The sequence below is a fragment of the Schistocerca cancellata genome, chromosome 3 (assembly GCF_023864275.1).
Source record: "Schistocerca cancellata isolate TAMUIC-IGC-003103 chromosome 3, iqSchCanc2.1, whole genome shotgun sequence".
Classification (NCBI taxonomy): Eukaryota; Metazoa; Arthropoda; class Insecta; order Orthoptera; family Acrididae; genus Schistocerca; species Schistocerca cancellata.
Genome location: NC_064628.1, coordinates 804545309 through 804572722, shown reverse-complemented (window position 1 = coordinate 804572722; position 27414 = coordinate 804545309). Strand labels below are relative to the sequence as shown.

Sequence of the window (27414 nt, the reverse complement as noted above, 5' to 3'; positions counted from 1 at the left end):
AGAATCCTAACCCTGGAGAAAATCTCATACAATGTAAAGATATACTGCAACATAAATAGTATTTTTTTTTAAATAATGTGTATACAGGCATATACTGAGAACATAATGTGACTTGGGACATACAAAATACTATATTTACAATTTCTTTTCTTTTCAAATCCACCTTTTATCTTCAGAATAACAAATAAAAAAGTAAACTGGTTTTTGAAAAGAAACCTTTAATTTTTTAAAGGTAAGATTGATCTCTCAATTACCTATACATAGGTCAAAAATAAAGTGCCACCTGAATCAACTAATTCTGATATAAAAATTTTGAACAGCTAACAATTTTCCACATTTTGAAATCTAAAAATTGAAAATGGCACAGACGAAAGTTAGTACCTGCACTATCCGTTAGTAGGTATGTGCGAGCACACATATTGTTAAATGTTAAATCAAAAATTTTGTTCAGATATGGACTGATCCCTTATTTTCAACACTAGTGATCTACAGAACCTTTCTTCCATCTAGGATTACTCAATTACATAGTTCAGTAATTGTGCACTATTTACCACTTTGGATACCCCATAAGAAAATTGGAGAGATTGCAATACTAATGGGGGGGGAAAAAAAACTGAGCATTCTTAGGTTTGCTCACAGCAGACAATTTCATGTTTCCGTTTATCTGCAATGTCAATGTAAATGTGACTTCAATGCACAAAATCGTTAAAGCAAAGAAATGCCGTAACAAGGGACAGCAATTTATCAAATCCTACATCATCTAAAACCTATGCAAAGTAACCACTTACGTAGGAATAATGCACCCATTTGTAACTGTATTAATGTGCTGGTGCAAGTTGAGGAAAACTACCTGCTGCAATGCTTTCTGCAATATTATTAAATGAAAAACCTGGCACCCTCATTTACCATATTTCAATCATGAATGGCCTCAACTTACTGGAGAGGCAATCACAAAATTTGATACCTCAAAGTCGTACCCGATCCCTGCCACCCACCCGTACTGAACACTGACTCACTCGTGACTGATCTTTGCTGCATGCTCCCTTACCAGTGCATCATGGCAGTGCCAGCTAAAGCTGTGCGTTTCCATGCAATATCAAATGTTCACACATGGTTTCAGTCTTCTGTGGAATGGTGCTGTGATGAGCATTTGGTTGTGAGCAAGTGCAAGGACCCATGTGTAGTGTTACTCCGAGCTGTGTGCATGAAGACATTTTGTATCTAACTTACTGAAGATTTTTTGCTACTCTGGTCAATAGTGAAAAAGAGGAAAAATATAATTTTACAGAAGTTCATAAAATGACAAAGTCTTGTTTTTCCAAATAGACTGCTTTCCATATTAAACGGTTTGTAACATTGGCAGAATCTCTAGATAGGTGCATTGATTCTCCAAGAATGGGATACAAATTAAGATAACAGAACTTGACAATTTTTGAGAAAATGTTAGTGTGTAGAACTGTACTTCAATACTACAACAGAGTATCCCGATGGCTAGATAAATACAGTGATCTCTGTGAAAAAAAAAAAATTATTCTGGCCCAGAGACCAGCAGACCTTCTTCTGGAAGGATAATGGGCATCAATTTTTCATGTAATTAAGTTACACTGCAGCAGCGAGAATATGTGGCTGAGGAGAATAGTCTTGTGTATTTCAAGAAAACTTTGCCTTCACAAAACCGCGTTAAAAAGTTTTACTCAACTTCATGGCTTTTTAAGACTCCTAATTACCCCTTGGTCCATGGACAAGCTTAATATTTTGCAGAACAGAAAGTGCAGGATGTGCTGGACAATTGTCAACAACAATTGTCTTCCTTTTCTGACTTGGCCACATGGTAGAGAGCTATTGTTGGATTGTTTCAGTATTCACACTGTTCCCTTCACTGCTCACTTCGTGAAAAGTAATGCCATGATTTTGTTTGAATCTGTCAATCCAGCCACTGCTGCACACAAATTCTTCATCTTTTAATTTCTAAGAAAATTATTCTGCTTTCACTATAAGGATAGGACCCATTAATTGCTACACTTATGCTTCCCTTTCACTTAAACCACTGGAGCAGCACTTGCCCCCATTTAGCTTTTTGGAACTACTTAATTTTAGATCCATTTTGTTCAAACATAGCAACAATTTTATCCTTGTTCTTCCACATTGTCTGAACTGTGGAATTTATGAGGCCAAATTGACAATGAAAGTAACTTTTTAGCTTTATTCTCTACTCCCTGAATGACTCGCTCTTTCTTCCACAGTTAAAACTTTTGTTTTTTCATGCTGTTCTAAAATGTGTGCACTTTGTAACAAATTGATATGGAAACTGACAAGTGCACTGTTGACAAATTCTGTTATTGTCACCACTACTGTAGTACGAATGTGCTAGGTTGACAAAGAGGTGAGGAGTCTATACTACACCATTGGTCATGGAATGACTCTCAGAAAATCTTGTTGCTAACTAAGGCTGAAAATGATTTTATGAACAAGGCACAAGTATATACATTTAACATATTAAGCAAGGATCAGAAATATGTTCCTCATGAGGAATATGGCCGTGCCACAGAAATCATGACGTTATTGCTAGTTTGTCATTGTAACCAATGTTGTTATAAGATATGTCAGTTCCTTTTTTCCACCAACCGAAGAAAAGATTTTTTGTCAAAGTTTCTCATAATTTTAGTTTTTATTTTGCTTTTTGTAGAAGCTGGCAATAATTTTCTATTGCAAATGCTGCATACTGTTCCACACTAAAATAATTATGTTTAATATTTATTTCATTATTTTTACTAACATCTGACATTGTCAAACTGACAATGCTGTACGACAACGAGAAGACCTTGATGGGTTATAGCTAACCTCTAAGCACTACAGCAGTCAATGAAGGTGGCTAAGAATAGTTTATTATTAATTCAACACCCAGTACACGCAGTACCACAAGGCATATTTTCACTATTAGTCAACGGACAAAAAACATACATAAATTTTAGTATTAGGATGTCAATAACGTACTTCAGCTATACCAAAATTGCAACAATCCCCAGATCTCCAAAGACTAATTAGAATAGTGGCTTTCAGTTCAAGCAAATTTCGTAAGATCACAATTCCAAGATTAAATGCATTTCGATTTCTAAGACTAGCACTATTACCATTCATTTCCTCCTATTCTGAAATTTCATAAAAATAGTTATGTACAACACAAGGATATAGCTAACAAATTTCACTATTCTGTTGACCCACTGTACCCAACTTCTCACTCCTACTGCCAATGACATACCTGAAGATGTTTTTGCAGTATTCCACTGGTAATGGGGGAAGCTAAGTTCTTGAATGGGCAAAGACACTTTAGAAGCTCTGCTGGAGAGAATATTCAGATATGTAAACTGTCACAGGAATAATCCAGTTTAGAGGCACATGCTTTGATACACTTCAGATAATCCTTTGACAATACGACAGAGTGCTGTATGTAACAGAAGTTTTCGATATTCCTAGTAAATTTATCATCCTTGGGGAAATTTCTCTGAGAACACCTTAGTCACATTAAGATATGGAATATTTTATCAAGTACTGTGGCCACAAGAACTAACACCTTAGTCACATTAAGATATGGAATATTTTATCAAGTACTGTGGCCACAAGAACCAAAGTACAAAAGGGAGATTCACTGCTTTGAAAAATATAGGAAATGTGGACATCAATACAAGGGGAGCCTCCTGTACATGGCTGCATGACAATGTAAATTCAAAAACAAGAGCAGCCTCTTTAAAGAGCTGCTAGAAATATGAACCTACAGATAAATGAATAGGAAACTGAGTATATAACAAACTAAGGTTATCCTAATGAACCTTGTTTAAAGAAACTCAAGTCTAAGCTGCTGTTCAGGGAAACTTAAAGTTATGATGTTTTAAATTCTACTGAGGGCAGAGCTAACAGACTGTGCTGAAACATGGAAATCAATGAAATGCAATGAACAGGAAGTTTGCATATTTGAAAGAAAGATCTTAATTTTTTAAGCCACTGGAAGAATTTGAGTCTTGAGATTACATTATGAATTATATAATAGCCTAATCTATATAATTAACCAGAGATGACCACTTGCATAAAATAGGCATTATATGCATCAAGATCTAGTAAGGGAATAATAAAATATTCAATGCAGTGCTTAAAGGAAACAGAATCCGAAGTTAAGGTGGGAGGAAGATGTCAGTGGACAAGAAAAATTAGAATTCAGCACTAAACAAAACAGAATGAAGTTATCCACTGAAGGCTTAGGTTCAAATGGTTGTCATGCCAAAGGTGGCAAATGCTTATCAAATGATATAGACCATTGCACCCCTGCAAATAACTGTTCCTATTAATTTTCATTCAAGTATCCATAAAGTGTGTATGTACACCCAAATATTGAAACTTTAATTCTCTCACTTAGGTATGCTATTCAGGGTTTTGAATGTGCCGATTTCATAAGTAATTAGTTTTAAGGAAACTTTTAATAAAACCGGCTTGTTTTTACCAGTTTGCATATACAAGCTGTAACCTATGGCTTAAATAAGATTTGAATAAGTTGAGTGGTATATCTTCAATACCACAGTATTCTAACTTTTTAATTGTCATGAGACACTGAATCAAATGCTTTGCTCAAATCAATAAGTGTTCCAGATATATGCAGCCTCTTTTCATATGCTTCATATACATTGTTCACCAAAGCTTCAAGTGCTTTTACAGTTGATAGGTGAGACCTGAATCCAAATTGCTGTTCATTTAATAGTTTGTTGCTTTCAAAATAGCTGCATAGCTGCATATGCATGCAATTTTCTATTATTTTGGATATGATTGGTACTACTGATATGGGTCTGTAGTTGTTTGGGAGGTTTTTATCACCTCTTTTATACATAGGTAGTGTAACTGTGAGCTTAAGATATTCTGGAAAAATTCCTTCATCTAGTACTCTGACAGTGAGAGAAGTGCCAGTTTGATTTCCTTTGCTATACGTTCTATGATTAAATTACTGGGTCCATAATAGTCTTCTGTTTTGTAATTGCTTAGTTTATTGATTTGCAAATGATGTTTAAGGTGATGGGGCTCCAAGTAAATTTCTCATTAGTCTGTTTTGTACGGATGAGTAGTGCTTCTGCATCTATGATAGAATTATTGAGTGGAGTGGTAGTGGCAATATTTACAAAATAATCATTGAATATCACAGTCTATAGGGATGTTTACTTTATTGATATTAATTTCCTGTTTTATGACATTCCAGGCTGCTTTACATTTATTTTTGGAATTCAAAATGTATTGATCATTTGCATTGCACGTAGCCTCGTATTTCTTATTTGCAAAGTTCTCATATTTATGTAATTTGCCTTTTCTTGACCACTTTTATTAGACTTATCCTTCATAATTAGAAGCAGTATCCTAAGTTTTGGAGTGTACCAGGTCTTTTCTACAATGTGCTTAATTTCTGTGAGGAAAATAGTAAAGCAGTTATCAGTTGCCTTATTAATTTTATAATACCAATTTCCTGTAACTCATTAATCATGTTGATTACATTGGATTCTCCTAGAAGTCTGTATGTCACTTTTCTTTCTTTAGTGTTGATTTTTAAATTTTCTATTCGAAGCCATAGTCCTACATGATCTGATATTCCTAATTCTATTATGTCACATTCAAGAGTATCTTTACATACATTACTAATTATGTTATCACAGGGTGTATACGTGGACAAGGAAAAAATCCCGGATTCCTCAGTTAAAAACACACTTTCTCCCAGGTGACAGTATATTTTCCCTTCTCAATTCTTCAAATGGTTATGGTTTTATACACGGGTGTACAAGTCCCCGGCACTTTAGGAAACGAAAATCAGCGAAAAAGACACGTTTTGGAAATATCTTTGATATGCATCAGCATGTATTCTGCGTATTTTCATAATACGAAAGTATACATTGGAATTCCAAACACCGCATGTTACTTTCCGAGTAATTGAAATCGGGATTTCGATATGCTTTTGTAAGCCGTTCATAGCTCACGTCACGTGATCTCGCCAGCCAATGACAGCGGATATTCAGAGCATAGAATATATGATGTAGTCAGCCATCAGCAACATCACTTGTTAAGTTGCACGAACACACAAACAGGGAAAGTTAAAAATTCAAAGTAATATACATAGTGTTGCTACAAGAAGAGCAAAGCTTTCACATATAATATTGGTCGCAAGCTGCAAGAGAAGCTAAGTTATCGCATATACTGTTGATCTTTTTTTGCGAGTGTTACACTTTAAGACATATCACACAAATGCGCCAGTAAAATTTTTAATAACGTCATAAATGTCTGATATTCAGGGTTCAAAATTCCTCTAAAAGGCTCGTCATCAAAGAGTCAAACACACTGATTTAGTTAATTCATGGTACATTCTTGAACATAGTCCAACTTACGTAAAAGGATATTACTTTGAAATTAACGCTTTTCAAACCACTATTCGCAATATTTTCCCGCGACCTGTTAGAAATAGGTTCGTTTCAGCAGTTGCCAGAGAGCGCAGATACCAGGCGACACCATGCTTTGGTAGCTACCTTGGCGTAGGAAGCCCGTAAGTACGTGTGATATGTCTGCTTGTGTCTGTGTATGTGCGGATGGATGTGTGTGTGCGCTCCCGGGATTGGAATGACTCCTTACTCTCTCCCTTAAAACCCACATCCTTGCATCTTTCCCTCTCCTTCCCTCTTTCCTGAAGAAGAGTTTGAAAGAGTGTGTGTGTGTGTGTGTGTGTGTGTGTGTGTGTGTGTGTGTCAACGTACCAACGCTTTCACTTGGTAAGTTACAGAATCTTTGTTTTTAGATATAAAATATTAAAATATCATACATTACTTCTTAAAAGAAACAAGACATCACACTATACTCCAAGAGCATCTGAATTTTTGTGAACCATACTAAAATGTGGACATTTAAAGTGCATACTTAAAGCACACATTTGTATGTCCAGATTCCAAATGAAGTAGACCTCGACCTGATATTAAGCCTTTATGATGGCATAATGCCATGTGTGCTAGAAAATGAAAACGTGCACCTGAAATGCAGCGAACAGTTGAAACTAGCCAGTACTGTGGAATTAAATATTTTGTTTCAAATACAAATTTCTTTAGCAAACAGACAAAAATAACTTCATTGTTCCGCAAGGCGATTAATGCTCGACTGTCAGAAACGTGGAAATTAAAATATAATCTGAAAATAATATCATACAGTCGTCCATAATTATGGGAGTGTGTTTTAATTCACTTGATAGCTCCAGGCCACAGATATCCGTTTTGTTTTCATTTGACGTGAGAGTAAACGAAGGGGAAACAGCAAAATCACTAATGTAAACACGGGTCACATGGAGACTACCCACGATAACCCAGACTGCTCTGCGCATCAGCCACGGATCTACGACATTTGCGAACCCGTCAATACTAAAAAATAAAATAAAAATTGAACATTCAAATTATGTTCATCTTGTAGAACACATCTTTCTGAAAAGTATGAAACATAAAACATATGTAATCGAGGAAATGTAAGACATTATTTGGTCTTAATTGTGCCAAAGTGCAGTGCCATGCCTCTTCATAAAGCATTTTTCTACCACATGTCCAAACTATATTCAGGACAGTGGAAGTTTAAATGTCCTCTGGTGCCTCTCCTGCTCCCAGTCTGCCAGTTTTACAGCCTGCCACTCTAAAAAAAAAATCTCGCAATTAATAACAGATGGGATTATTTGTAATCTAGAGAACAAGAACTCTTCAGAAAATCTGAACTGTTTATTGCCTCTTAGTTAATAACTTGCTGTTTTGTGCGACAAAATTAAATATAGGATATATACAACCAAATGACAAGAGATAAGCAAGAAATTCCACATTTCTTCAAACCTTAGCTCCTAGCATTTTTTTCTCTCTAATCTTGCTACAGCTTTACATTGTGCACCTTCCTTTCTGCAAAAGAGTCTACTACCTCATCAAAGTTTCAAACGTTTTGCTACATGAAAAGTCTAAATGTTGTTGTCTAATACTGAAAAAGCTGTTAATACAAATAATACCCAAGACTGGTCTGGTTTATCGATCTGATTAGGTCTTTTTTTTGTCACTGTCTGCTAGATAAAACAAAACAGGCCTTTCTAATACAGCAGCAATTTTGTAACACACCAAGTAAACGACACTGTTTTTGGCACAAATAGCCATTTTTAAAACACGACAATATAATTCAGGAAGTACCAATATCAAATGCCTATTAGGCCTAGTACAAGCAAAAAGCTTTATGTTAGGAAATAATTTCATATTTCATTCGTACGCACCAGCTTCAAGCACGAGATCGAAAAGTAATATTACGAATTTTTTTTATAAATTCGGAATTTGCGTGATGTCCCCGTTTCTTCTCCTCTCTCGTTCTAACAAACAAGCTTGTCATCACCAATTCTGTAGCTATTGCTGCCACTGTCAAAATTTGATCGCCGATTAACTTCACTAACCCTGTCAGAATGACAGGTTTAGTTATCCTGCAATTATTTTCCGGTTAGGCATTATTAGGTGTTCGACAAAACGTTTTCCACGTTACATCAAGACTAGAACTTACACGGCTGCTAGCTGGGGACTGTACTACTGGTCCTTACAAGTGTAGCGATCTGGCCTAAAATTTTCTGTCGAAATTTCATTTTAATGGATACACCGAAAAGATAATACATATTCTTATACATATTCTTTCTCACCTGTTATTCCTGTCAGTCATTTATTTCCATTCTGGTAGTCTGAATGTATGGATTTCGCTAGTAATTATAACAATGCTGATCATTCGCAAACCCAATTAACTTAAAATGTGTTCAAAGATGTTCAAAAACCAACAGGGAAGCAAAAATCATATGAATAATCGATAGACAAATGTGCACTGGATGCTAGTCGCTTTGTGAAACAGGTTCTCCCTCCCCCCCTCAAGAATATGAATTTGGCACTCCCTTTTCCTAGTAGCATCTAGCTGTGACTGCTTGCACAGCTGACAGTCACATTCCTGTATCTAGAAGCAGGAGAATCTACTACTCAAACGTGACTCAACTGCGCAGGTGCCCACGTGTAACTGCTAAAACAAATCGAATGTAAACAGTTGCGACTTCATGCTCATTGGAGGCAATTTGTTGTTATTAAGCACTGCATAGTCTTCCTAAAGCCTTTGAAAAATTTTCTATTGGCAGACGTTTGCATGAGCACTGTGTGTCATCGTATATGGCACACTTCCTTTGCAATTTAAGTTATTTTTGTTTTTTTCTCTTTTATGTTTTATTGTTTAAGCATTATTCTGCAGTAGTGGGATACAGTAATATCCTCTGTTAGAGTATCAGTTCTTACCAGTCAATTACAAAAATTTAACTGAAAACTGAAACAATGAAAAATTCCCAGAATTCTAAAAATATCCTGGGTTTTTCCCGGATGAAAAAATTCCCAGGTTTTTCCTGGATCTCCCCTGTATCCAGACATGCATTCTGTTTGGTTGGCTTTCCATTAAGACAACAATAGTTCAATGGCTTCAAAGACTTAACCATATAGATAACATTTTTCTTCTTTGCCCTTATACCTATGTTAATATCGCCTACAACTATAATTTTATGTTGTTTATATTTGGACAACTGCAAAATTAGTGCGTTAATTTTTTCTATAAATATTATTTCATCATCAGATCTTTGAGTTCGATATACTGACAATTACAATTTTTTTATGAGTGTATTACCGGCTACTTCAAATATGTCTTCAAGGCACATTTTGCTAAGGTCTACTATTGAATAATCTAAACCTAATTTGCTTATAACATAGATTGAGACTGCACTATGTGAAACGCCCCTTCTGCAATAGCTAGTGACTAGCAAATATATATGAGGAACACACCAAATCTACTTCAGACTGTTTCATCCAGTGTTCATTGATACACAATATACTGCAGTTAATTTTATCAAGCCAGTACTGCAGTTCATTGATTTTACCGCGAAGTGATTGTACATTTATATCGTTATCTGCACAGAAAGGTGTTTTGATGTCACAAGGTCTTGCATGTTCATTTATTTTCACCAATTGGTCTAAAACACAGTTATCTGAATTTATTACTTTGTTGCAGTTTTCCCTTAACGTGGTTTCTACCGTTCCTTCCCCTGTAACGTTTTATTGCCTAAAAAAAGGAGGTCCATAAGTGTCCCCAGAAATAGTGTCTTAAAACTATGCAGTTACGTTCTTGTATTTCATTTATAATTTTGCTTATATCTTGACAAATTTTTTACCCTGGTAATTCATATGTTCATTGTGTTCAGTGTGCAGATTTTTCTGCCAGTCTTAATATCTACTACATGGCATTTTGCATAAGTAGAGCATAATTGTTTTATTCTAGTGTTGGTTTTATGGATTTCTTTATTCACACATGCATTATACATGAGGTCGCGTCTATGAGGTATTGTCACAACAGTGTTTTTCATTTATGTTTAAAAAGTCCCTCAAACCTGTTATGCACTTTCCGGCTTCGTTATGAGCTATGTCATTGGTACCCATCACACAAACAATGTCACTGTTCTTCAGCGTATTCCCTTGTTCCGAGACCTTCAATAACATTCTTGGTCGTCGCGCCGGGTTTCACGATGCCAGTTGCACACAAATCTGTATTCACTTCCTGCAAAAGAGTAGCTAGCTTTCTCCCATGATTGTCCACTAGAAAAAGCACATTGCATTTCTTTGCCTGCTGCCTATGATTCCCAGTGATTTTGATTTTACCATTTGCCATTTTAATTGGATTTTCCTGTTGGATGTAATGTTCATTTTCAATGTTTACAAAGTTGCTGCTATCTTCTGATAAAAGACTGAGCTTATTTGCACATACTGCACCACACAGGCAGCCATCAGATAAATGGAAGACACTGTAGTTTAAAAGGGTTAGCAGAACACTTAACAGTGGGCCAATAATACCTCTTTAGAAAAATCAACTTTGCCCTCAATGTATAAACTAATGGAAAGCAGAAGGAGAATTAATTTTATATTCTTAGACCTTGTATTGGTAAGCTGTGTGCAAAGTTTCAAGTTCATCCCAAAATTACTTCTGGAGAAAGTTAAATTTCATCCCAAAATTACTTCTGGAGAAAGTTAAATTTCACGTTTTTCGGAGCACCTATTTTGGCCATATTTGCTTTAACTATCCACACGAAAATTGATCCGGAAATTTGTTTATTATTTCACTTGTGAGAGCACAAAAAGTTGTACAAGATAGCCTAGCTTTGTTTCTTTCAAGGAAAGATTTCCAGAGATGTCTCGAAGCTGCTGAAAATTCGTGGGTGGACTGTCAATAGCTACACTATTGGAGGAAACATGACCGTATGTCTGCAAGTACTTAAATACCAAAAGTAAAACTTTAGCAAAGGTCATCAGGAACATATGCAAATGTTCAAATAAAATTTCAGCAAGTCTGTGATAGTCATGCATGGACTATTGCAAATTAAGACCGCTTCACATTGAATGGCCCAGCTAACAATAGCTTAATACTGCCTTGCACACAGTTATTAAGTTCAATTAGGTATATCTACAAAATCTGTTCCAGCACAAAGGTTAAATGGACTGGAACTAAGGTGACTAGTAAACAAACCACGATTAAGAAGAGACTATCTAAATTTTGCAGATGGTGGTTCCCACCTACCACATGATTCGTCACTCAACACCACAATCACAAGTAATACACGAGTTTTTTAGTGACTCAAAAAGTAATGACATTTTATGGATTTGCAACCTCTATTTCCTCATACCGAAATGATCTAAAAATTGGTATGTCTATTATTCAGATAAAATCCAGCTGCCTTCAACGAAGTAGTGAAATAAAAGTGCACCCTTGTAATCCAGTGTCACTACACAAATGGGTAACACAGGAGACAGCTTTCGTGTCTCACAACTGAATACCAAGGGATCAACACTGGCTCACTGGTGATACTGCCCAACATCTGTTGGGGACTCCAACCCCATCACATACAAGCAATCTGACAATTTCATCCAGTATTTCGACGCCATTCTTGTTGGTAACAAAATTACAGGCACTTAAACCACACTCATTTATACCCAAGTGTCAATCACAACCATTGAAAAAAATTGAAAGTAAGTAATTCTGGAAAAAGCAATTCTGTTGATGGACTTAGCTGATAACTACAGTTTTGTAATTCAGAAAGAACCACCAGTTACCACTGGACAAGAAGCAATTATACAATCCACCTTTGTGATTGCTTGTATGTGGTAAATGAAGCAAGTAAATTGGTAACAATGAACCACTGCTTTATAAGTGATGATATGGAACATGATTAGGATTTTTAAATGCTGTCCAGTAATAACTGATTAAGTGGCTGGCAGAGCATCACTCAAGAAAGGGTTTTATTTCACTGACGGATGTGCTGCTTGTAGTAGCCACCAGAAAGATCGCGGGAGGCGCACATTGGCACGGCGCGTCATGGACAGTAGTTGCCGCAAGTAGAGTCCCGTCCACCAGAGGGCACGCGAGAATTCGGACGCGCCCTCTGCCGGCGTAACAACAACAACAACTCCGGCAGGACAGGCAGAGCGCAGTCAGTCAACATCGGGCATGCCTAGGACACAGTCCCGGTCTACGCTAAGTGAAGTGCGACGTAACGTGAACAGTGTTACTACACAATTGGCGACGAGTAGGGTCGTTCTTTCGCGTGTTGCGTCGTTGTTCCGGTTTCGCAGTTTCTCCACGGCATGGAGGATTTGGTGCGGGTTTTGGTTGCGCAACAGACGGAGCTCATGGCCACCATGAAACAAGTGCTTCCGGCGTTGCTATCACCGCCGTCTGCTCCGGCGCCGTTCCCTCCTCCCTTTCCCCCGTATGACGAGACGGCGGAGGATTGGGACGCATATGAACATCGCCTTCGGCAGCATTTCCAAGCGTTTCATGTTGCCGATGCGGAGGTATGTCGTGCTCTCTTCTTGTCTTGGATATCTCCCTCGTTGTATCAAGTTTTGCGGCAGCTGGCGCCGTTGCAGGAACCCTCGTCCTTGTCTTTTGACGCATTGTGTTCATTGCTGTCTTCCTATTATCGCCGCCGCACGCATGTTGTGGCGGCTAGGGTCGAGTTCTATCAATGCAAGAAACAGCCCCATCAGTCTTACTGGGCGTGGGCCGCAACCCTGCACGGTCTTAGTCGCAAGTGTCATTTTGTCACGGAGCAATCGCGGGAGTCGTATGCCCATGTTATGGTACGCGACGTCATTGTTCGTTCGGCCCCTGATAGGGAGGTCCGGCAACGGGCCCTGCAGTTAGAAGACCCTTCCCTCGAAGAAGTCCTGTCCATTGCTCAATCGTATGAAGTCTCTCACGCAGCAGGTCAACAGCTGGAAGCGTGGTGCGACGCCGCGGAGGTTCAGGGCGGCGCGGCCGCGTCCACTGTGTCCGGGGTGGACGACGTGCGAGCGGTACAATCCGGCCGTTACGGCCGCTCCCGCACAGGCGCGTAAACAGAATTCCGGCCGCCGGCCCCTGTTGCCGTCCTGTGCGTCATGCTATATACATCACGATCGGTCAAAGTGCCCCCAGCGTAGGGCCATTTGTCGCAAATGTCATAAAAACGGTCACATTGCTAAAGTTTGCCGCTCAGCCTCAAAGGAATCGAAGGAAGCAAGTACAGAGGACATGGACGTTGACATTCAGGAAGTTTCATCGGGCCAGGCTCCCGACGCATCAGCACGCAAACTCTTTATCGAGGTGTCAGTTCGGTCGCGCTGGTTACAACTGCAAGTAGATACGGGCGCGGCAGTTTCGTTGTTGAATGCGCAAACGTATTCCGACCTTGGATCGCCCCCGTTGGTGCCAGTTTACCGGCGTCTACGCGGTTATGGTAAACAGTTCATTCCCCTACTGGGTCAATTCACTACCGACGTGACTTACAAATCAGTCACTCGGCCTATTACTTTTATTGTTGTCAGTGATGCGAGCTCCGCTAACCTTTTTGGCCTGGATGCCTTTCAGGCTTTCGGTTTTTCTATCGCTGACACCATACAGTTGGTCTCCGAAGACGTTCCCTATCACTCATTAGAATCTTTGATCTCAGACTTTCCAGACATTTTTGAGGAGGGCCTGGGGCGTGTTTCAGATTTTGAAGCTCACTTAACGTTGAAGGCGTCGGCTCGCCCGCGTTTTCTACGCGCGAGGCAGATCGCCTTGGCTCTCCGCCCTCAGGTAAAGGAAGAGCTAGACCGGCTGACAGCCCTAGGGGTCGTTCTTCCCATTTCTTCCAGTGAGTGGGCTTCGCCCCTCGTTATTGTCAAGAAGCCCTCTGGCAAATTACGTCTTTGTGGCGATTTTAAGGCCACCATTAATTCCCAATTGGTGGTGGACACCTATCCTTTGCCTCGTGCTGATGAATTGTTCTCCGCCGTGGCGGGAGGCCACTATTTTTCGAAAATCGATCTATCAGAGGCTTATCATCAGATACCACTTGATGAGGACTCCAAACGGCTGGCAGTCGTCAACACCCCGTTTGGTCTTTACCAATACCAGCGGTTGGCTTTTGGAATATCCAGTGCCCCGGCGATATTCCAGCGTTATCTTGAGCATGTCACGTCGACAATCCCTCATTGTATTAATTACCTGGATGACATAATTGTCACGGGCCGCAGCACGACGGACCACTTGCACAACCTTCGCACCCTCTTTCTCAAATTCAGGTCTGTGGGCTTGCGTTGCAACCTGCAGAAGTCAACCTTCTTCCAACCGTCCATTGAGTATGTGGGCTACACCATCTCTCGGCATGGCATCCAGCCACTAGGAAGTTTGGTCCAAGGTATCGTCAACCTTCCTCGGCCCACATCGCTGAAGGAGTTACAAGCTTTTTTAGGCAAGATAGCCTATTACCACCGGTTCATTCCCAGGGCTTCCACTATAGCCCGCCCCCTGTACTGCCTTCTGCACAAGGGTGTTCCTTTTGATTGGTCGCCTGCATGCGAGCGAGCGTTCACCTCGTTGAAGGGCCTCCTCACGTCAGCCCCTTGTTTGGCTACTTTTGATCCCCATAAGCCGTTAGTCCTGGCTACGGATGCTTCACAGTATGGGGTGGGGGCGGTCCTGGCCCATCGCAACGCAGATGGTTCCGAGCAACCACTGGCGTTTGCGTCGAAAACGCTTAGTCCCGCGCAGGCCCATTACTCCCAGGTGGAAAAAGAGGCTTTGGCCATTGTCTACGCTGTTACCAAGTTTCACCCTTTCTTGTATGGCACGAAGTTTCAGTTAACCACTGACCATAAGCCGTTAATATCGTTATTTGGCCCCGCCTCTCAGATTCCGGATAGGGCGGCCCACAGACTACAGCGCTGGGCCTTGTTCCTCTCTAAGTACCATTATGACATTCGTTTTCGCCCTACAGGCCAGCATGCCAACGCCGACGCTCTTTCCCGTCTTCCGGTGGGCCCGGACCCTACATTTGATCGAGAGGAGATTATGTGTTTTCATTTGGATGTGGCGTCCCGCCAGGCGGTTGATGGCTTCCCGATCACTAGTTCTCGAGTCGCCAGGGAAACAGCGGCTGACCCGGTTCTCCGGCAAGTAGTTCGCCTCATTCAGCAGGGGTGGTCGTCCCGCCCTCCGGGCCGGGCCTCGGACCCTCTTCGTAATTATTTTCTTCTACGAGACCGTCTCTCGGTCTTTGAAGGAGTTCTCCTTCTGGCTACCGATGATACAGCTCCTCGCGTGGTTGTTCCTGCAAGTTTACGACGGGAGGTCCTCAAGTTATTACATGCGGGGCACTGGGGTGTTTCCCGTACTAAAACCTTGGCTCGCAGACATGTGTACTGGCCCGGTATTGACAGAGAAATTGAGCACTTGGTGGCCGCCTGTTCCCAGTGTGCGAGCCAACAAGCATCTCCCAGGGCAGCGTTCTCTTCCTGGCCACCGGCAACCCAGGCGTGGGAACGTGTTCACATCGATTTTGCGGGGCCGTTTCTCAATGGCTTTTGGCTCATTGTCATTGATGCTTATTCCAGATTCCCATATGTGGTTCGCTGCTCCTCAACCACTTCAGACGTTGCAATCCAGGCACTAGCAAAAATCTTTTCTGTGGAAGGTCTGCCAATCACCCTGGTCTCGGACAATGGACCGCAGTTTCTTTCGCAGACCTTCCAGGATTTTTGTAGGCGCTTCGGTATTCGGCACGTTTGCTCTCCCCCCTTCCATCCACAATCGAATGGGGAAGCTGAGCGCATGGTGCGCACCTTTAAGATGCAGATGAGAAAGTATGTGCACGAATTTCCTGCAGAGGACGCATTGACGTTTTTCTTGACGGCATACCGGACCACACCAATGGGAGACCGCAGCCCCGCAGAGCTCCTCCATGGGCGTCAACCTAGGACTCTGCTGCACCTCCTCCAGCCTGGTCCTCGCCAGTCTTCCCAACACGGAGTACCTGGCTTTCCACTGGGTATGTCAGTCTGGGCCCGTGGGTTTGGTCGCAATCCACGTTGGATACCGGCGGTGGTCCTGCACCGACATGGCCGACGGCTCTATACCTTGCAGGTGGGGGACCGGGTGGTACGTCGTCACCAAAATCAGCTGCGTCCACGTTCGGGCACCCACCCCCCGCCCTCTCGGACACCGGCTTCCCCATTGCCGGCACCTGTATTGGTTTCACAGGGGACGTTACCTCCTCTCCCAGCTGTGACTCTGCCGCACTGTGATGGTTCTCAGCCTTGGCAGCCTCCAGTGGCTCCAGCACCGGCATCGCCGTCATTCGAGCTCCCCAGCGAGAGCTGGCCCCCCTAGCCGGCCCGGTTTCGCAGGGGGCTAGTTCCCTGTGGTCGTCGCTTCCCCTTCGTCCCCGCCAGTGGGTCTTGCCCCTCCTGAGGTGGAACAGGATCCAGAGTTCGACAGCTTGTCGCCCGTTCTGTCCCGGGCTCCGGTTGTGGGACGACTGGGGCCTCTTCGTGTGGGTCATTTCCAGCCATATTCGAAGGTTCCGGCTCGGGGGTTGGCAGATTCCCTCGACTCCGGCCATCCCATGGATGTGGAGGTCATCGCTCCTGCCCGACGCTCCACCTTTTGACGCAGTGGATCACAGTGGCTTCACCCCCCGAAGGAGGAGGAGTGTAGTAGCCACCAGAAAGATCGCGGGAGGCGCACATTGGCACGGCGCGTCATGGACAGTAGTTGCCGCAAGTAGAGTCCCGTCCACCAGAGGGCACGCGAGAATTCGGACGCGCCCTCTGCCGGCGTAACAACAACAACAACTCCGGCAGGACAGGCAGAGCGCAGTCAGTCAACATCGGGCATGCCTAGGACACAGTCCCGGTCTACGCTAAGTGAAGTGCGACGTAACGTGAACAGTGTTACTACACTGCTCATTATAAGAACATAAAAAGCTTTAAAAATTTGTGTGAGCATATTGATGTATTCCATTTTGCTACCAGTCATGCTAAAACTGTGATTGTTTGGGAGGAACTAGGAAACTTATACTGAGAAGAGCTAGTCTTCAACTAGCAGATGATGCACAAGTAACAGTATCAGGTGTGTACTATTTCTGCGAAGCTAAAATCGCTGAAGATTTTTTGTTTTTACTTCCTAGAGAAAGTCAAAATAGATTTCCTATACAAGAACCTAGAAGAGATTATCGACCACCCGCACAATGCCTGATACTGTGAATTTTCAGCTTTACAACCAACTTTCTTGTCATTCTTTAGAGATTAGAAAAGTAACTTCTGAAAAGCCTTCATTGATTTTTCATTCTGTGAAAAAAAATCCATACTGGACATGCCCTCATCCTCAGCAAAATTCTCTTGTAGCAGCTGTATATGATGACAGGTGGTACTTTGCCTTCGCCAGGAGTAGAAGATGTTTAACTACTTTTTTTCCACCCACCTGGACCACCAGTGTCATTCTTTTGGCCTGAGAAGGAATGACTGTTTTATGCCTTAGGAAAACATCTTCTGTGCTGTTGGTGTACCTAAATAAACATCATTAGGCAGAATGTATTACTTTAATGAAAAAGATGTGAAGTTAACAGAATACAACTTGTGACAGTGGATTAAAAACAGACGCTCTAAAGAAGTTTCAATGATTGTTTCAGGGATCTTAAATTAACATTAATGAGGCTAGAATAATTGTAATCCTAACTTGTTTTTTCAGCTCTGCACTTTCATAATCTCGTATGAATGCTATTCTGAACAATGGAGTGATATACACAAAGTACTATGATTTCAGATTGGTGTGTCCATTTGTAGAAAACTTACTAATAATTTTATTTTATAATAGTGTGTACGATCTTGGGAATTACTTTAGACGAATTATTGAGTTCCCACTAGGTTGGGGAAATTTTATCAGCATTTTTTCAATGTGTGAGTACTGTTTCCAGACTTTGGGAAGAGCCATCAATTTTTTTTGTATTGTTCGTTGTCACTTTACTGCTTAAATAATTACATATTTGTTATGTGAAAAAATTCCAAATCAACAGCTTCATAGACATCTGAATTGTGGGCATTTATGTACATAAGTACTATTTTGCTTTGACATTTGCAGATCCCAATTATCAGAATGTCACTACATTTGAACTTTTATATGAAAAAAGTTTTAGTCTGAGAACAAAAAGATCTTGCAGAAGTTCTTACATCATAAGTATAAGCAAATGTGCAAAGTTTCATGAACACCGGAGATGATGGGTGACAATCTGCGCGATTTATCGTGGAATGATCCTTTCCTCAGTTCCCCACTTGGTGAAGTTAATAAACTAATGTTTCAGAATTCTCTTACAATTGCTTCTGCAAAACATACGAGTAAGGTGCTCTGCAGAGTTTCAGCAAAAGAATCAAATTGTAACATGGCAATGAGAGAAATATGTAAGTTTTACTTAAAATTCACCACTCTTGACACTTCTCTAATTGTTAAAAGGCCAGCTGAAAATAAATTACTTCGATACTAATCAAAGCCTAGGTGACCATACAGCACTTGGCCACAGCATTCTGTGCACACTACACCAGATTCTTCCTGTATTTCCCAGTTAAAAACACACTTTTTCCTGCATTAAATAACACTGTACTTTGCCTCAGAATTGCAAAATGTATCAATCCTGTTAGTGGTAAAGTTTCATACACAGGCACAGAACTTCCAGACACTTTAGGAAACTACACTCAGAAAAAAAAAAGAACACATTTTGGAAACATCTTTGAATGCACAGCAAAATGTACCCTGCATACTTCCACATTACGAAAATGCACCGAGAGCAACATTGCGATTGTTCATTGTTTAAATTAATAAACATAGCTTAACTACAAGTCTTCTAAGCCCAAAATTTCTTTAAGTGGATGGTTCTCAAACTTAAGTTTAATTAAAATCCAACACTGTGATTGTAAACATTAATCACATATTCTCACTCATCACAATTTATCTTGCACAAAAGGACATTTACTTTGAATGTAATGCTTCTCAAACCACCATTCGCAATATTTTCCCTTGAATTTTTAGAAATAGGTTTGTTTTGAGTTGCCATAGGACCATCATCATTGCACATGCGCAGCAACGATGATGTAGCTAGCCCTAGCTGTGTGTTTGCTCCAGATAAGGAATGCAAAAATTACACAACTCAAAGCACCTAATATTTTGCTGTATGACGACTAACAGAATTTGTTTTATTAATGCTCTAGTGTAATGCAGAGTTTCCAATCAACTTTACATCCACATGGCACTGCAAAAAGCTAATACAAAGTAACAAATTTCTTCCAAACATAAGAAAAACAGTTGTTTGTATACATCAGAACTAAGGACAAGCTTTTCATGACTTTTCAAACAGTATAAAACATATCAAGGTTACTTGTGAAGCCAAGAAAACTGTACGTTTGGCAGTTTATATTCTACTAGAGAAGTACTGGCCATATAAAGCCACGTGGGAAGTTGGTATGATAAAACACGTTGGGCTAACAGGCTATAAGTTACTGAAGAACTGCATTCTGTAAATTTAAGACAGGAACAACACTACATAAGAAATAATGTCTGCATTCTGTAAATTTAAGACAGGAACAACACTACATAAGAAATAATGTCAAGCCCACAGCTGGTACTAGACAAGAGTAGAAACATGTCTTTGGATGGAAAAAAACATTGCGTTTCATGGAAGGCAGATGTGCAAAATTCTGCGAAAGCTTTTCAGCATGGTTTTTGGGAAGCCAATTTTTCCTGGAGTACCATTACTGTGTTGCTCTTTTTGGTTCATTATTATGGCATACGTGCCAGAAGATGCAAATGTGCACTTTAAATTCAGCGAACAGTTGAAACTGACCAACTGTGTGGAAAGAAAACTTCATTTCAAATAAATTTATGGCCTCAGCAGAAAAGATTAATAAAAGCCATATTTCTTTTGCAAACTGAAAAGAACTATACCATATATAGTACTCTCAAAATACAATGGAAGTCTTGAGTTCATAAAGAATCAAATTTTCCACAGTTAATTTTACAACACATACCACTCTCTCACTGTAGCTTTTCTTCAGCTTCCCCATTTGTGTTGTCATCTTCACACGGAAGTGAATTTCATTGGAATCCTGTAACATATTTTTTCTGTTTATAAAAATCCTTTTAAGTATTTTATGAAAGATCTTACATTTTTCCTAATCTAACATTTGGGGCTTAACTTACTGCACCACAAAAGACCACTCAATTGCCACCCACAAAAATTTCTTTACTGACAGTATCTGTTTTTGTTGCATATACCCTCTTCAACTTAACTTGGGGTTTATACATAGTAGTGCTATTTTGGACAAGATATACAATTTGATGATTACATGGACTACATTACAGTGGCAACAAAAACATTTCCAAGGATTATTCAACATGTTTCACAAAGATTGTAAAGAGATTATAAAATAATTAGGTGACAATCACATGCCTAGCATTTAACTGCCTGATCTAAGATGCACAGATCAAAAGACTGACTTTTCAACTTTCTGATTGGGCAATTCCATGTCAAATCAAAGTGCTACAACCTGACCCCCTCAGATTTTTTTTTGAAGTATGCATATATTACTCAAATCATGACTAATTTTTCACATTTTTCTGACAAAAAGTTACCAATTGAAAAGATGACAAATTTTTTACTCTCGGAACAATGTTGTTCTCTTTACAACTTATGTTCTAATTAAGCTAGAACAATAAAATTTACTGCATTGGAAAGCTCTTTTAAAGAGCTTTAATGTGACACTAAACATTATTAGTTTAATATATATACACACAAATTGTTAAAAAACATTGTTGAATTTACTGAATTATGAAAAAGTGTATTTTTAAAATTATCAAAAAAAATATTTGTGAAACATACACTTTACATCTACATATTCTGAAAGTTTCAACTTGGGATGAGCATGGGATCACTATCAAAAGCAATTTTGCGTTACGGGTGGTGCTTTAAAAATTCGTAAAAATAATTTTAGATATTAGGCCTACTTCTCACCAGCTGTATGTTGCTGTAAAATGTGGTAATTAAAAATAACTTATAAATGACAAAAGAACGTATATTTTATGCTCCTGTAATTAATAAATACAAAATGAAAACTTAAAAAATAAAAAACACAGAAAGGTGAATACCTGAGATCAGACCTAAATTCAGTTAGTAATTATTATTTACAAATAGTCATCCTATTAGTGCACTTCTTCATACTTCAAACTAATCAGTCTGTTGCACATCAACATTTCTGCTTTGGATAACATATGTTTGCACTCTAGCAGTTTGAGGGTTCACAATTGCCACTACTTCCATACTGCTTATGGAAAGAATGTCTGGATGACTGAAATGTAAAAGATGGTGACGGTCCATGTGGATGTAAGAAACTGAGATTTCATTCTTCTCCTGATTTTTTCAAGTACACAGGTTAACCACCAGTGTACATTATAATCACAAGCAACATATCCTTTAATGTCTGAATAGTATTGTATAATTGTCAGAAACTGTAACCAGTTCAATTTTACTATCATCAGAGTTTGAATACTCTTATTTTGTCCTTGCTAAAAGGAATAAAAGTGTTAAGTTTGTGTGTCCCTACAATTTTGCAGCATTTCTCAAATCTCTCCAAAGTCTCATTTCTTCATTTTTGTGATCATCTTTAGTAGCCTACTTTAAGTTCATTCCTTCTATGTATTCCTTGGCAAACATATAAAGTTGTTTTGTTGTCATTATTTGATCACTGTATGGCCATTGCAGACTTGCTCGAGCTGCAAGTCGTTTAACTGTTCCACCAACATCTTCACTAGCTCCCTGCCCATGCGAGGTGGCTGAAAAATGCCATTCAGCTTCAGTTTGTAAATCTTCATGATGGCACAGGTTGATAAAGTTCTTCCTATTTTTATAATGAGCTGCTGCTCCATCAGAGAAACAATATATTTTTCTTGGTTTTCTACCGAATTTAACAGTCGGTAAGTCCATCATCAAGCATGACTGGAACAAATGGACAGCAACAGTGTCATTTGTTTTAGGCATTCTGATATGATTACAAGACTTGTGTGCTCGAATTTGCTCCCATCCTTGTAATAAGCAAAAGTGGGATGAATCGTTGCTTGCATGTTTGTCTAGTGATAGCCTTGAACTTCACCCTGAATGGCAAAGGAGTAATTCTCGTAAAACAGATCGCTATGACCTCTCCTTCTTTAAGTTAATTTCTCAGTCTCTTTTGGAAGGTTGATTGTTGACTAGCAACAAATGAATGCTGTGTAAGTGATTTTAATTTATCAAAAAAAGAAAAAAAACAATCAATAAAGTTGTCACATGATTTTATCGCTGTTTCTAGAGATGTATGATCAACGGAAACCCATTGCTGATAAGTTATATTATCAATATCATTAGTATTCAACAAATCTTGTAAATATGTCTTTAATGTTTCTGGGCCAGGGCAGAATTTACATTCACCAAAATGATAAGCAGGTAATGATGGATTACATACAACTCTTGCAATGCAGTCTAAGTTTTTATCGGATTATCTTCATCCTTTGTCAGCTGAGGAATGTTACATCCAGTCAGCATGAGAAGTTTTGATGGGTAGTACACACACAGACACTACGTGCACCTCTACTTCCAGCTAAAACAAGTATTAGGATGTAGGTCTGCAAACTTCAAAAACCAATGTGGAGCTCTGGATGGTTGCCTTTGAAGTTACCTTTCTAATGCCTCACTTGCTGCAATGTCTTTTACATCACTATCACATAAAACCTTTTCACTTTGTTTCACCACAGAATACAGTAGTTCATTTTCTGTGCTATATGTATCACAAATTTCTACTCGTGCAATTTTTTTTTACGGCAGTTGTGACACTTTTTTATTTAAAGTTAAGAAAGGTTTTATTGCTATCATCCATTGTGAAACAGGCTGTAAGTTTTTCTTGTGGCCCTCTTCATTAAATGGAATTTCAGCACAAAGCTAAAACTTTAGGCAATTTATATTTCTCAACTGAACAAGCTAAATTAAAAAATGTTTTTGAATTTGAATGCCCCAAGCTTTCTATATTCGATACTACACAATATTACTTCTCTATTCTTTCACTTCCTGTAAAAAAAATCATTATGTTTATAGTATGCAAACATTAACTGGTTGTAGGCATACAAACTTACAGACTCTTGAGAGGTTGGTACAAAAGAATGTTGGGGTCACTTTCAACAATAGGTGAAAATTGCTGACTCTGCCCAAACTCTTTGCCTTTACAAATGTCTGCTTGTGTCTATATGCGGATGGATATGTGTGTGTGTGCGCGCGCAAGTGTATACCTGTCCTTTTTCCCCCTAAGGTAAGTCTTTCCACTCCCGGGATTGGAATGACTCCTTACCCTCTCCCTTAAAACCCATATCCTTTTGTCTTTCCCTCTCCTTCCCTCTTTCCTGACGAGGCAGCCGTTGGTTGCGAAAGCTAGAATTTTGTGTGTATGTTTGTGTGTCTATCGACCTGCCAGCACTTTTGTTTGGTAAGTCTCATCATCTTTCTTGTTAAAACTAGAGATAGCTTCCTTTTTCTTTTTTCCTCGTGGTTTTACAGCTATTAATAAATAGTTAGCACTAAAGTTTAATAAGCAGTTATTCGTTTCAAAAGTACAATTTGTGGGCCATGTAACAAAATCTAACACTGTAATATTTTCATGTGTAGCAAAATAATAGAAATTCACCTATCTGACTGATTTTGGAGAATCAGTGGTAAACATAAAATTGCTTTTGATAGTGATCCCATGCTCATCCCAAGTTGAAACTTTCAGAATATGTAGATGTAAAGCTTATCTTTCACATATACTTTGAGAATTTTTAAAATACAGTTTTTCAAAATCTTATATATTTAAGCTCTTTAAAAGAGCTTTCCAATGAAGTAAATTTTATTGTTCTATCTTCATTAGAACACGAGTTATAAAGAAAACATTGTTCCAAGAGTCAAAAATTTGTCACTTTTTCAATTTTTGAAAGTCCATTACTAAGTAACTTCTTATCAGAAAAATGTGAAAAAATTAATTTGTGGTACTATTTATGAGTACTATAGGCATACTTAATTTCATTTAAATCCAAGAGGGTAAGGTAGAAAACTATGGTTTCATTTGTAGATTTCACATGGAATGACCCAATTATGTTAATAGCTTAAAATTCATTCAAGCATAATTCCTATCACTTCAGGCAGGGAGGGTACCTTCAAAGTATCTGATGTTATTGAATTTAACATGTTAAAATTCAGAAATAAGAAACGTGTGATTTTGTTTTCTCAAAAAAAAAAATAAAAGCCCCGAGATACAGGCCTCCACAGACGACACTGAACATTTTGAAGATGCCAATTTTGGATTAAAAATGCTGACTAACAGTTCTATATATTTTATAAAAGTTTTTTTTATTTTAAAGATAACTGCTGTATGATTACAATAGTATCCTCAGTTTGGACATATCCGTGAAAGATCTTTTAGTGTCACCTTCTGAAATTTTTTATAATTCACAGAAATTTTCTGTTGATTAATACCATGATTTTATTTTAAATAATCTTTAACTTTCACGGAAGTTTTTCTTACTAATTCCTTCGTTACAATGTTTATTTCTATTGTGCCTGTTTCAGTTATTTCTTTTCACTTTCTTTGTTGAAGTTATTTCTCTTCATTTTGTTGTACTTTGTTTCTTTGTTCATTCATTACAGATTTATCTATTGTAGTTCTTCAGTGCTTATTTGTTCACTTAAGAGGCTTCTAAGAAATGTGAAACCATCCAATGAGTTCTGTCTTTTCGCGAGGAATTTGCCAGATGACAGTTGCAGCAAGTTTTGTGGAAAGGACTGTCTGAATTGTCTTCCAACTGGGGCCATGGGCGAGAACTGTGCTGATTATTTGCATATCCATAAAGAGGGTTATATACGAGAGTTTATTGATAAAAGTAATGCCTCCACCTTCGTAACTTTTCAACAGTTGGCAGCATTGGTATGTGGCAGGTACTGGCTTGTTCTGTAGCATCTTCTCTACAGCTCCAGTTGGTGGAAGCCTTAGGACTTAATAGTTGTGTTGTTACAGTGTGAAGTATAGAACCCTACACAGACCGTCAGTCAATGCAATTTAAGCAACGTGCAGTCATTGAATTCTTGACAGCAGGTGGTGTCACCCCACAGGAGATTCATCAGAGAATGAAAGCAGTTTATGGTGATTGTGTTGATGTGAGTACTGTACATCATTGGGCGAGTACGTTTAAAGATGAGGCAGGAACATCTGCCCTGCGTGACGGTGTTGGATGTCCTGTGACAGCAACCACAGAGTTTCACAAGAAAAATGTTGACTGTCTCAGTACAATCGTTTTATCACTCAGAAATTGGAAGCACAATTGGCTTTTTCACAAGAACATGTGAGTCAGAGTCACATTATTGCTTTGCTTGGCTATCTGATTATCTTTGCACAATGGGTACCCCAGATGCTGATGCCTGAAATGAAAGTGCACAGACTTTAAATTTGCCAGGAACTCTTCTCGCATTACGAGAATGAAGGCGACATTTCTCCATCTGCGGAGGAGATCTTTATGCTTCTGATGATGTTGAGAGAACTGCGAGACTGGTTGTGTCTACTTCTCCCATGACAGCTTTAGAAAACTTCTTTGTTGGCAGAAACATATCTAGCTAACTGATGATTATGTGGAAAAGTGAGTATTGGTAATTAAAGATTACATTCTAAGGATTATTTCTGCACTTTATTTATTAAAATATTCCCACCCAAACCCAATTAACAAAAGGTGGAAGCATTAGTTTTAATTCAACCTCCATATAAGACAAAAAACACATGTTCAGGTTGGGAATAAGTGTTCTCATTTGAAGATTTTTCAAAAGTTAAGATGTTTCCAGTGATCACTTTTTGTGTTCTTTATGGTTTGACAGAATGAGAAAATGATCGTATCTGAACAAGGTGAAGCCCCCCCCCCCATGGGGCAGATGCAGATTTTGCATCAATAGAGGAAGAATTAAATACCCCAAACCAGTCAACATCCCATCTTCAGAAGAAAATGAACCAAAGCAATTTTGCACAAATTGCCAGGAATTTTTCACAAATATCAATTTAGCTGTTGATTACTGTACACCCCACAGTAAAAAGGTGCAGGTTTTAACTATTATTCCAGAGAGATTTTCAAAGAAAACAATTCAGAATCATGTTCCATCAGCATCAACGCACATCGTAGACTAATCAAGAAATGTGAGGTCTGTAATCGGAGTCTTTGGAAGACCAGGCCCCTATTATGGTCATTCTGTAGAAGCAGCTCAAGTTCAAATAGTGCAGTCTTATCTGGAAGGTAAATGTGACTTCTCACCAGAGCGCCAACAAAAGACACTATAACTGTAACAGTTAAAGGTCAAAAAGTTGTGAAAGTGAAGAGGTATAAGACTTGCAGTATTAAAGAAACTTTTGCAATTTAGAATATTTCACATATTGGAAGGTCAAAATTTTATGCGCTGCAACCTAAGTGGGTAGTTCCACACCCACCTAGAGATGTCTTAATATGTGTGCTGTGCAAATTTTGAACTTTGTGTGGTAACTTCAAAGAACTTCCTGGAGCACGTGACATTAAGACACCTCAGTTGGGCATGTGTAGTCATTAGTAGTCTGAATTAAAGCAAGAGACTTGTTTCTATTAAAAATGTGATGACTGGCCTGGAAAGGCAGGAGTGTCTTTACAGACACTTGGCGTGGAAGACTTAGCAATGAAGTACAGTATATTTACAGTAAAATTTACTAAATTTACACCAGATGTCAAGCATAAAGAAGTGAATATGTTTCTATGAGTTGACCAGATGCCTTTTGTTCAGATATGCTTTGCAAAAGTTCTCTGCAATATTATAGAGATCGACATATCCCAACTGCAGAAATTACAAATGCGACATGGGAGGAAAATAAACTAATTAAGAAAACTTGCCTTAGACAGCTTCATTGATGGAGTTTGTAAATGGTCAGT

At 39.1% G+C, this 27414-nt stretch overlaps 1 protein-coding gene across 1 annotated transcript in view; it reads right to left on the bottom strand.

Moving 5' to 3' along the window:
- Nucleotides 1–27414, bottom strand: part of LOC126175865 (small ubiquitin-related modifier-like) — a 48003-nt gene that overhangs the window by 16431 nt on the left and 4158 nt on the right. The window contains exon 3 of the mRNA XM_049922879.1: nt 20457–20534. Coding sequence (XP_049778836.1) covers nt 20457–20534 — 78 coding nt within the window. The remainder of the gene's footprint in view (nt 1–20456; nt 20535–27414) is intronic.